The sequence below is a fragment of the Pseudophryne corroboree genome, chromosome 7 (genome assembly GCF_028390025.1).
Source record: "Pseudophryne corroboree isolate aPseCor3 chromosome 7, aPseCor3.hap2, whole genome shotgun sequence".
Taxonomy (NCBI): domain Eukaryota; kingdom Metazoa; phylum Chordata; class Amphibia; order Anura; family Myobatrachidae; genus Pseudophryne; species Pseudophryne corroboree.
The window spans coordinates 443,079,189-443,091,644 of NC_086450.1; the positions used below are offsets into that span (position 1 = coordinate 443,079,189).

Below are 12,456 nucleotides of genomic sequence, written 5' to 3' on the forward strand. Positions count from 1 at the left end.
CCATCTGTCCGTGGCTGGCAAACAGATAAATGAGGTCGTGTCACGAGGCCACGCCCCCCTGACTTGTAAGCCATGACCAATGCTCCCTTGTCATGCACACACTGACATGCCTGTGATGCAGTCCTAGTCAGTCCCTGGCTTACCCAGGACGCCTAGCAGCTTCTGGGCATTTAATGACGCACCAGTACAGGTCATGTATCCCAATTCCCCATGGGTGAGGATTTAATTCTTACTAGATCCTGCACTGCGGTTAAAAGATAATAATCACTAGGTTATAGGAATATACACGGAGCACCGACATGTACATTACAAAACTCCCCAAAAGACAGAAGTCTAAAATGTACATATCAATCCCTCATTGTGTTCACGGTGAGCCTTACGGTTGTAATATTTATTCCTATTTAATGAAAGGGTGATACTGGATATGGAAATCTACTAACGACTTTCCCAGTATAAGTGTCTGATTCACTTCATATTATGTATTCCAAACAGGATTCACACAAACAAATATTTTATTACATGTTCCCTCTTTTGCAGAAAATAAATACAAGTGCAGATTATCCGTATGCTTTCCTAGGAAAAGCATCAGTACAGGGCCCCTTTCCACAGACACTGCATAAAGCTGCACCTCCCACTCTCGCAGCAATTACTCCAGCGCAGGGGGCAGAGCCATAGACAAATATTTCCACAGTTTAACCCATTACACACCCTTGTGCTGCTCAAAAAGCCTGCAGTATATTGATCAACACATACTACATTGCTCAGCAATGCTATACAGGCCCCCGGACATTGGTTGAGGCAGCAGACTACCCCTTCTTACCACCGCCTGCAGCTTAACGTTTAAGGGCAAAAGCAGCAATACTAGGTACACTAACAAAATAAAAGCACAATGTGACCCACAGAAAGCCGAGCCAAAGGTTTGGGGAGCTGCATTAATCCTGGCATTTCTTGTAGCCTTCCAAGAGACACTGGAGGCTGCCATTTTGTGGAGTGAACCAATATATTATAAATAGGCTATATTTTAACTATGCAGCCAATCAATTAACTAAGAAAAAGTGACATCACTGAGGTGAATTTAGAGGCTAAGTATTGGTTCACACAATGACTGCTGCCACTGAGACTAGAGGGCCGAGACGTTTGTCTTAAAGAAATAACTTAAAGCTGGCAACCCCAACTCACAGTGGCCAGCGGCTCTCCCATCTACTGTACAAAATAATAATAATTAAGACTTGCATCGTGACATTAATAGGCTTTACATTAAAATGTGGCGATCGGTCTATTGTCTTGGCTAAATGTGGCAGCGCAGGAGTGCTCATCACACATGCCTGTTTAAAATCACTTTTGTTGCTCTATTGGATACAACTAAACGTGCAACCGTTCAGACAGCGTAAAGACAACTAGCTGATCACTGTAGGTTTATAGCTGGGGGGGGGGGGAAGGGAGACGTGATACATACCGATCGGATTGGAATAAATTAGCTGCAACTAGTAATGCTGCTTTAAGCACCCCCCACTGCATGTAACAAAGGCAGTTTTCTTTGTGTGTGTGACATTTTGTTCACAAAAAAATTTAGCAAAAAAGACAAGCAAAAAAACTTGATTGATTGGTGAAACTACAGGTAGACAGGTCAGCCTGAAAAAACAAAAAAAAACAAACAAAACAAAAACGGCCTCGTTTGAAATATTAAGGTAAACGTTTGTACGGCACAGAGACACTGTACAATTCCAGTTTTGGCCCTTGGTATAATTCCTAAAAATATATATATATATATATTTATATAGACAAACGGAAAGGATTAATCATCCACTCCTATATTTCTAAAAAGGTATGACATGGACTCCCCGTTGTGAATTCGACGGATCGCTTCAGCCAGGATCATACTGATGTCAACCGTCTTGATTTTCGGGCACTGTAGTTTTTGGATTTCGTGAGGGATTGTGTTGCTGACAATGACCTGGGAGGAAAACAAACTGTGATTAAGGTATATAAAAAAAGAGGCAACAACTATTAGCCACTCTGCAGAAGTATAACACACATAAGGGTGTATTCAATTGATGTCAGATCCTTTAAGGGTGTATTCAATTGATGTCAGATCCTTTCAGACGGAAAGGATCCGACATTTCAGTATTCAATTAGCAGCCAAATCCGACATGATTTTGCCGTTCGACAACTTCAATCTGAGTTTTTTTGTCAGATTGACATTGTCGGAAACGGAGCTAAAACCTGACGGATTTGTCCGCGAATCTGACAAAACACATGGATCCGCGGCTAATCCGCAGATCCACGCGTTTTCCAGACAAGTCGGAATTGCCGATCTGTCGGAAAAATGGGAGCCCAATTGAACTCTACATAGCCAATGCAAATACTAAACAATGAACATTAAAATATGTACTCCTATAAATCTGTTCCAATTCACAGCATTGCTTTTTCTATTTGACGCGTACAGCTTAAATTAAGTGTCTGAATGCTAGAATGGGCTGTGGCTTGTCATCCGCTGTAGAACCACAAATCCCAGCATATCAGATAAAAATAAGATTTTACTCACCGGTAAATCTATTTCTCGTAGTCCGTAGTGGATGCTGGGACTCCGTAAGGACCATGGGGATTAGCGGCTCCGCAGGAGACTGGGCACAACTAAAGAAAGCTTTAGGACTACCTGGTGTGCACTGGCTCCTCCCACCAAGACCCTCCTCCAGACCTCAGTTAGGATACTGTGCCCGGAAGAGCTGACACAATAAGGAAGGATTTTGAATCCCGGGTAAGACTCATACCAGCCACACCAATCACACCGTATAACTCGTGATACTATACCCAGTTAACAGTATGATAACAACTGAGCCTCTCAACAGATGGCTCAACAATAACCCTTTAGTTAAGCAATAACTATATACAAGTATTGCAGACAATCCGCACTTGGGATGGGCGCCCAGCATCCACTACGGACTACGAGAAATAGATTTACCGGTGAGTAAAATCTAATTTTCTCTGACGTCCTAAGTGGATGCTGGGACTCCGTAAGGACCATGGGGATTATACCAAAGCTCCCAAACGGGCGGGAGAGTGCGGATGACTCTGCAGCACCGAATGAGCAAACTCTAGGTCCTCCTCAGCCAGGGTATCAAACTTGTAGACTCTTACAAAAATGTTTTAACCCGACCAAGTAACAGCTCGGCAAAGTTGTAAAGCCGAGACCCCTCGGGCAGCCGCCCAAGAAGAGCCCACTTTCCTCGTGGAATGGGCTTTTACAGATTTAGGGTGCGGCAGTCCAGCCGCAGAATGTGCAAGTTGAATCGTGCTACAGATCCAGCGAGCAATCGTCTGCTTAGAAGCAGGAGCACCCAGCTTGTTGGGTGCATACAGGAGAAATAGCGAGTCAGTTTTCCTGACTCCAGCTGTCCTGGAAACCTATACTTTTCAGGGCCCTGATTACGTCCAGTAACTTGGAATGCTCCAAGTTTCAAGTAGCCGCAGGCACCACAATAGGTTGGTTCACATGAAAAACTGATACCACCTTAGGAAGGAATTGGGAACAAGTTCTCAATTCCACCTTATCCATATAAAATACAGATAAGGGCTTTTGTATGACAAAGCCGCCAATTCTGATACACGCCTGGCCGACGCCAAGGCCCACAGAATGACCACTTTCCACGTGAGGCATTATAGCTCCACGGATTTAAGTAGCTCAACCCAATGCGACTTCAGGAAATCCAACACCACGTTGAGATCCCACGGTGCCACTGGAGGCACAAACGGGGGCTGACTATGCAGCACTCCCTTAACAAAAGTCTGAACTTCAGGCAGTGAAGCCAGTTCAATTTTGGAAGAAAATCGATAGAGCCGAAATCTGGACCTTAATGGAACCCAATTTTAGGCCCATAGTCACCTCTGACTGTAGGAAGAGCAGAAATCGACCTAGCTGAAATTTCTCCTTTGGGGCCTTCCTGGCCTCACAGTACGCAACATATTTCCGCCATATGCGGTGATAATGGTTTGCGTTCACTTCTTTCCTAGCTTTAAATAGCGTAGAGATAACTTCCTCCGGAATACCCTTTTCCTTCAGGATCCGGCATTCAAACGCCATGCCGTCAAACGCAGCCGCGGTACGTCTTGGAACAGACAGGCCCCCTGCTGCAGCAGGTCCTGTCTGAGCGGCAGAGGCCATGGGTCCTCTGAGATCATTTCTTGGAGTTCTGGTTACCAAGCTCTTCTTGGCCAACCCGGAACAATGAGTATAGCTCTTACTCCTCTCCTTCTTATTATTCTCATTACCCTGGGTAAGAGAGGCAGAGAAGGGAACACATACACCGACTGGTACACCCACGGTGTTACCAGAGCGTCCACAGCTGTCGCCTGAGGGTCCTTGACCTGGCGCAATATCTTTGTAACTTTTAGTTGAGGCGGGACGCCATCATGTCCACCTGTGGCCTTTCCCAACGGTGTAAAATCATTTGGAAGACTTCTGGATGAAGTCCCCACTCTCCCGGGTGGAGGTCGTGTCTTCTGAGAAAGTCTGCTTCTCAGTTGTCCACTCCAGGAATGAACACTGCTGACAGTGCTAACACATGATTTTCCGCCACACGGAGAATCCTTGTGGCTTCTGCCATCGCCATCCTGCTTCTTGTTCCGCCCTGTCGGTTTACAAGAGCGACTGCCGTGATGTTGTCTGACTGGATCAGCACCGGCCGGTGTTGAAGCAGGGGTCTAGCCTGACTTAGGGCATTGTAAATGGCCCTTAATTCCAGAATATTTATGTGTAGGGAAGTCTCCTGACTTTTCCATAGCCTTGGAAGTTTCTTCCCTGTGTGACTGCCCCCCAGCCTCGAAGGCTGGCATCCGTGGTCACCAGGACCCAGTCCTGTATGCCAAATCTGCGGCCCCCTAGAAGATGAGCACTCTGCAGCCACCACAACAGCGACACCCTGGCCCTTGGAGACAGGGTTATCCGCCGATGCATCTGAAGATGCGACCCGGACCACTTGTCCAACAGATCCCACTGGAAAATCCTTGCATGGGACCTGGCGAATGGAATTTCTTCGTAAGAAGCTACCATCTTTCCCAGGGCTCGCGTGCATTGATGCACCGACACCTGTATACGTATTAGGAGGTCTCTGTCTAGAGACGACAACTCCTTGGACTTCTCCTCCGGAAGAAACCCTTTTTATCCTGTTCTGTGTCCAGAACAATACCCAGGAACAGTAGACGCGTCGTAGGAACCAGCTGCGACTGTGGAATATTCAGAATCCAGCCGTGCTGTTGTAGCACTTCCCGAGATAGTGCTAATCCGACTAACAACTGCTCCCTGGACCTCGCCTTTATAAGGAGATCGTCCAAGTACGGGATAATTATTTCGGCCATTACCTTGGTAAATACCTCGGTGCCGGGGACAGACCAACGGCAACGTCTGGAATTGGTAATGACAATCCTGTACCACAATTTTGAGGTACTCCTGGTGAAGAGGGTAAATAGGGACATGCAGGTAAGCATCCTTGATGTCCAGTGATACCATGAAATTCTCCAGGCTTGCAATAATCGCCCTGAGCGATTCCATTTTGAACTTGAACCTTCGTATATAAGTGTTCAAGGCTTTCAATTTTAGAATGGGTCTGACCGAACCGTCTGGTTTCGGTACCACAACATTTTGGAATAGTAACCCCGGCCTTGTTGAAGGAGGGGTACCTTGATTTCACCTGCTGGAAGTACAGCTTGTGAATTGCCGCCAGTACTACCTTTCTCCGAGGGCAGCAGGCAAGGCTGATGTGAGGTAACGGCGAGGGGGAGTCGCCTCGAACTCCAGCCTGTATCCCTGTGATACTATTTGCAGAACCTAGGGATCCACCTGTGGGCAAGCCCACTGGTCCCTGAAGTTCCCGAGATGCGTCCCTACCGCACCTGTCTCCACCTGTGGAGCCCCAGCGTCATGCGGTGGACTCAGAGGAAGCGGGGGAAGATTTTAGATCCTGGGAACTGGCTGCTGGTGCAGCTTTTTCCTTCTTCCCTTGTCTCTGTGCAGAAAGGAAGCGCCTTTGACCCGCTTGCTTTTCTGAAGCCGAAAGGACTGTACCTGAAAATACGGTGCTTTCTTAGACTGTGAGGAAACCTGAGGTAAAAATTTTTCTTCCCAGCTGTTGCTGTGGATACGAGGTCCCAGAGACCATCCCCAAACAATTCCTCACCCTTATAAGGCAGAATCTCCATGTGCCTTTTACAGGCAGCATCACCTGTCCACTGCCGGGTTTCTAATACCCTCCTGGCAGAATGGACATTGCATTAAATCTGGATGCCAGCCGGTAAATATCCCTCTGTGCATCCTTTATATATAAGACAACGTCTTTAATATGCTCTATGTTAGCAAAATATTATCCCTGTCTTAGAGTATTAATATTATCTGACAGGGTATCAGACCACGCTGCAGCAGCACTCTTTATGCTGAGGCAATTGCAGGTCTCAGTATATAACCTGAGTGTGTATATACAGACTTCAGGATAGCCTCCTGCTTTTTATCAGCAGGCTCCTTCAAGGTGGCCGTATCCTAAGACGGCAGTGCCACCTTTTTTGACAAACGTGTGAGCGCCTTATCCACCCTAAGGGATATCTCCCAACGTGACCTATCCTCTGGCGGGAAAGGGTACGCCATCAGTAACTTTTTAGAAATTACCAGTTGCTTATCGGGGGAACCCACGCTTCTTTACACACTTCATTCATTCATCTGATGGGGTAACAAAACAATGGCTGCTTTTTCTCCCCAAAAATAAAACTCCTTTTATGTGGTACTTGGGTTCATGTCAGAAATTCGTAACACATTTTTCATTGCCGAGATCATGTAACGGATGTTCCTAGTGGATTGTGTATATGTCTCAACCTCGTCGACACTGGAGTCAGACTCCGTGTCGACATCTGTGTCTGCCATCTGAGGTAACGGGCGTTTTTTTTGAGCCCCTGATGGCCTTTGAGACGCCTGGGCAGGCGCGGGCTGAGAAGCCGGCTGTCCCACAGCTGTTACGTCATCCAGCCTTTTATGTAAGGAGTTGACATTGTCGGTTAATACCTTCCACCTATCCATCCACTCTGGTGTCGGCCCCACAGGGGGCGACATCCCATTTATCGGCCTCTGCTCCGCCTCCACGTAACCTTCCTCATCCAACATGTCGACACAGCCGTACCGACACACCGCACACACACAGGGAATGCTCTGACTGAGGACAGGACCCCACAAAGTCCTTTGGGGAGAGAGAGAGAGTATGCCAGCACACACCAGAGCGCTATATAATGCAGGGATTAACACTATAACTGAGTGATTTTTCCCCCCCAATAGCTGCTTGTATACATATATTGCGCCTAAATTTAGTGCCCCCCCCTCTCTTTTTAACCCTTTGAGCCTGAAAACTACAGGGGAGAGCCTGGGGAGCTGTCTTCCAGCTGCACTGTGAAGAGAAAATGGCGCCAGTGTGCTGAGGGAGAAGCCTTGCCCCTTTTTCGGCGGACTTTTCTCCCGCTTTTTTATGGATTCTGGCAGGGGTAATTTATCACATATATAGCCCTGGGACTATATATTGTGATGATTTGCCAGCCAAGGTGTCTTATATTGCCCTCAGGGCGCCCCCCCCCCAGCGCCCTGCACCCATCAGTGACCGGAGTGTGAGGTGTACATGAGGAGCAATGGCGCACAGCTGCAGTGCTGTGCGCTACCTTGGTGAAGACCGAAGTCTTCTGCCGCCGATTCTCCGGACTCTTCATGCTTCTGGCTCTGTAAGGGGGACGGCGGCGCGGCTCCGGGAACGAACACCAAGGTCGGGTCCTGCGGTCGATCCCTCTGGAGCTAATGGTGTCCAGTAGCCTAAGAAGCCCAAACTACCACCTGTTAGGTAGGTTCGCTTCTTCTCCCCTTAGTCCCTCGCTGCAGTGAGTCTGTTGCCAGCAGATCTCACTGTAAAATAAAAAACCTAAATATACTTTCTTTCTAGGAGCTCAGGAGAGCCCCTAGTGTGCATCCAGCTCAGCCGGGCACAAGAATCTAACTGAGGTCTGGAGGAGGGTCTTGGTGGGAGGAGCCAGTGCACACCAGGTAGTCCTAAAGCTTTCTTTAGTTGTGCCCAGTCTCCTGCGGAGCCGCTAATCCCTATGGTCCTTACGGAGTCCCAGCATCCACTTAGGACGTCAGAGAAATGTTACATAACACTTGTCAATCAATTATGAGCAGTGTAGTTTAATAGCTATTATAATTCACCGTGGGAGTTCTATCGCTGGTATAAATAGACTTTGGCCTACAGACGTGTACTTCCAACGGTCTTATAGATGTTTGACGACTTAAAATACTCGTCTTTGGTAATTATCAATAGGATGTTTAAAATAAGAATTTACTCACCGGTAATTCTATTTCTCGTAGTCTGTAGTGGATGCTGGGTACTCCGTAAGGACCATGGGGAATAGACGGGCTCCGCAGGAGACTGGGCACTCTTAAAAGAAAGATTAGGTACTATATCTGGTGTGCACTGGCTCCTCCCTCTATGCCCCTCCTCCAGACCTCAGTTAAGGAAACTGTGCCCGGAAGTGCTGACATTACTAGGAAAGGATTTGGAATCCAGGGTAAGACTCATACCAGCCACACCAATCACACCGTACAACTCGTGATAACTATACCCAGTTAACAGTATGAATAACTGAGCCTCACTGAACAGATGGCTCATAACAATAACCCCTTTTGTTAAGCAATAACTATATACACGTTTTGCAGAAAGTCCGCACTTGGGACGGGCTCCCAGCATCCACTACGGACTACGAGAAATAGAATTACCGGTGAGTAAATTCTTATTTTCTCTGACGTCCTAGTGGATGCTGGGTACTCCGTAAGGACCATGGGGATTATACCAAAGCTCCCAAACGGGCGGGAGAGTGCGGATGACTCTGCAGCACCGAATGAGCAAACTCAAGGTCCTCCTCAGCCAGGGTATCAAACTTCTAGAATTTTGCAAAAGTGTTTGAACCTGACCAAGTAGCAGCTCGGCAAAGTTGTAAAGCCGAGACCCCTCGGGCAGCCGCCCAAGAAGAGCCCACCTTCCTCGTGGAATGGGCCTTTACTGATTTAGGATGCGGCAGTCCAGCCGCAGAATGTGCAAGCTGAATCGTGCTACAGATCCAGCGAGCAATAGTCTGCTTTGAAGCAGGAGCACCCAGCTTGTTGGGTGCATGCAGGATAAATAGCGAGTCAGTTTTTCTGACTCTAGCCGTCCTGGAAACATAGATTTTCAGGGCCCGGACTACGTCCAGCAACTTGGAATCCTCCAAGTCCCTAATAGCCGCAGGCACCACAATAGGTTGGTTCAAATGAAACGCTGATACCACCTTTGGGAGAAATTGGGGACGAGTCCTCAATTCCGCCCTGTCTATATGGAAAATCAGATATGGGCTTTTACATGATAAAGCCGTCAATTCTGACACACGCCTAGCCGAAGCCAAGGCCAAGAGCATGACCACCTTCCAGGTGAGATACTTCAACTCCACGGTTTTAAGTGGCTCAAACCAATGTGATTTAAGGAAATCCAACACAACGTTGAGATCCCAAGGTGCCACTGGAGGCACAAAAGGGGGCTGAATATGCAGCACTCCATTGACAAATGTCTGAACTTCAGGCAGTGAAGCCAGTTCTTTTTGAAGGAAAATAGACAGGGCCGAAATCTGGACTTTTATGGATCCCAATTTGAGGCCCATAGTCACTCCTGACTGGAGGAAGTGCAGAAATCGACCCAGCTGAAATTCCTCTGTAGGGGCCTTCCTGGCCTCACACCAAGCAACATATTTATGCCATATGCGGTGATAATGTTTTGCTGTCACATCCTTCCTAGTTTTATCAGCGTAGGAATTACTTCATCTGGAATGCCTTTTTCCGTTAGGATCCGGCGTTCGACCGCCATGCCGTCAAACGCAGCCGCGGTAAGTCTTGGAAGAGACAGGGCCCTTGCTGTAACAGGTCCTGTCTGAGAGGCAGAGGCCATGGGTCCTCTGAGATCATTTCTTGTAGTTCTGGGTACCAAGTTCTTCTTGGCCAAACCGGAACGATGAGTATTGTTCTTACTCCTCTCCTTCTTACTATCCTCAGTACCTTGGGTATGAGAGGAAGAGGAGGGAACACATAAACTGACTGGTACACCCACGGTGTCACTAGTGCGTCTACAGCTATCGCCTGAGGGTCCCTTGACCTGGCGCAATATCTTTTTAACTTTTTGTTCAGGCGCGACGCCATCATGTCCACCTGTGGCCGTTCCCAGCGATTTACAATCAGCGTGAAGACTTCTGGATGAAGTCCCCACTCTCCCGGGTGGAGGTCGTGTCTGCTGAGGAAGTCTGCTTCCCAGTTGTCCACTCCCGGAATAAACACTGCTGACAGTGCCAGTACGTGATTCTCCGCCCATCTAAGAATCCTTGTGGCTTCTGCCATCGCCATCCTGCTTCTTGTGCCGCCCTGGCGGTTTACATGGGCGACTGCCGTGATGTTGTCTGACTGAATCAGCACCGGTAGGTTTTGAAGCAGGGGTTCCGCTTGACTCATGGCGTTGTAAATGGCCCTTAGTTCCAGAATATTTATGTGTAGGGAAGTCTCCTGACTTGACCACTGTCCTTGGAAGTTTCTTCCCTGAGTGACTGCCCCCCAACCTCGGAGGCTTGCATCCGTGGTCACCAGGACCCAGTCCTGTATGCCGAATCTGCAGCCATCGAGAAGATGGGCACTCTGCAGCCACCCCAGTAGAGACACCCTGGCCCTCGGGGACAGGGTGAGCAACCGATGCATCTGAAGATGCGATCCGGACCATTTGTCCAACAGATCCCACTGAAAGATCCTTGCATGGAACCTGCCGAAGGCAATTGCTTCGTAAGAAGCCACCATCTTTCCCAGGACTCGCGTGCAGTGATGCACAGACACCTGTTTTGGTTTCAGGAGATTCCTGACCAGAGATGACCATTCCTGGGCCTTCTCCACAGGGAGAAACACCTTCTTTTGCTCTGTATCCAGGATCATGCCCAAGAACCATAGACGTGTCGCAGGAATCAGCTGCGACTTTGGTATGTTTAGAATCCAGCCGTGTTGTTGCAGCACTTCCCGAGATAGTGCTACGCTGGCTAACAACTGTTCCCTGGACCTCGCCTTTATCAGGAGATCGTCCAAGTACGGGATAATTATAACTCCCTTCCTCCGAAGGAGTATCATCATTTCGGCCATTACCTTGGTAAATACCCTTGGTGCCGTTGAGAGACCAAACGGCAACGTCTGGAATTGGTAATGACAGTCCTGTACCACAAACCTGAGGTACTCCTGGTGAGGTGGGTAAATGGGGACATGCAGGTATGCATCCTTGATGTCCAATGATACCATAAAATCCCCCTCTTCCAGGCTTGCGATAACCGCCCTGAGCGATTCCATTTTGAACTTGAACTTCCTCAGATAAGTGTTCAAGGATTTTAAATTTAGAATGGGTCTTACCGAACCGTCCGGTTTCGGTACCACAAACATTGTGGAATAGTAACCCCGTCCCTGCTGAAGGAGGGGAACTTTGATTATCATGTGCTGAAGGTACAGCTTGTGAATAGCCGCCAGCACTACCTCCCTTTCCCTGGGAGCAGTTGGCAAAGCTGATTTGAGGTAACGGCGAGGGGGAGTCGCCTCGAACTCCAACATGTATCCCTGAGATACCACTTGTAGGGGCCAGGGATCCACCTGTGAGCAAACCCACTGGTTGCTGAAGTTCCAGAGACGGGCGCCCACCGCACCGGGCTCCGCCTGTGGAGCCCCAGCGTCATGCGGTGGACTTAGAGGAAGCGGGGGAGGACTTTTGTTCCTGGGAACTGGCTGTCTGATGCAGCTTTTTTCCTCTACCCCTGCCTCTGGGCAGAAAGGAAGCGCCTCTGACACGCTTGCCTTTCTGAGGCCGAAAGGACTGTACCTGATAATACGGTGCTTTCTTTGGTTGTGAGGGAACGTGGGGTAGAAAAGTCGATTTTCCAGCTGTTGCTGTGGATACCAGGTCCGAGAGACCGTCCCCAAACAATTCCTCACCCTTATAAGGCAAAAGCTCCATGTGCCTTTTAGAATCAGCATCACCTGTCCACTGCCGAGTCCATAATACTCTCCTGGCAGAAATGGACATTGCATTAATTCCCGATGCCAGTCGGCAAATATCCCTCTGTGCATCTCTCATATATAAGACTACGTCCTTTATATGGTCTATGGTTAGCAAAATAGTATCCCTGTCGAGTGTATCAATGTTATCTGACAGGGTGTCGTACCACGCTGCTGCAGCACTACACATCCATGCTGACGCAATTGCAGGTCTCAGTATAGTACCTGAGTGTGTGTACACAGACTTCAGGATAGCTTCCTGCTTTCTATCTGCAGGCTCCTTTAAGGCGGCCGTATCCTGAGACGGCAGTGCCACCTTTTTTGATAAGCATGTGAGCGCTTTGTCC

The 12,456-nt window shown here is 48.3% G+C and overlaps 1 protein-coding gene across 3 annotated transcripts in view; it reads right to left on the minus strand.

Moving 5' to 3' along the window:
- Positions 1 to 494: 494 nt before the first annotated feature.
- PRPSAP2 (phosphoribosyl pyrophosphate synthetase associated protein 2) overlaps positions 495 to 12,456 on the minus strand; it is a 102,372-nt gene continuing 90,410 nt past the window's right edge. For all 3 annotated transcript variants that reach the window (XM_063934940.1, XM_063934938.1, XM_063934939.1), the window contains one exon: positions 495 to 1,954. In XM_063934940.1, coding sequence (XP_063791010.1) covers positions 1,796 to 1,954 — 159 coding nt within the window. In that variant the 3' untranslated portion in view covers positions 495 to 1,795. The remainder of the gene's footprint in view (positions 1,955 to 12,456) is intronic.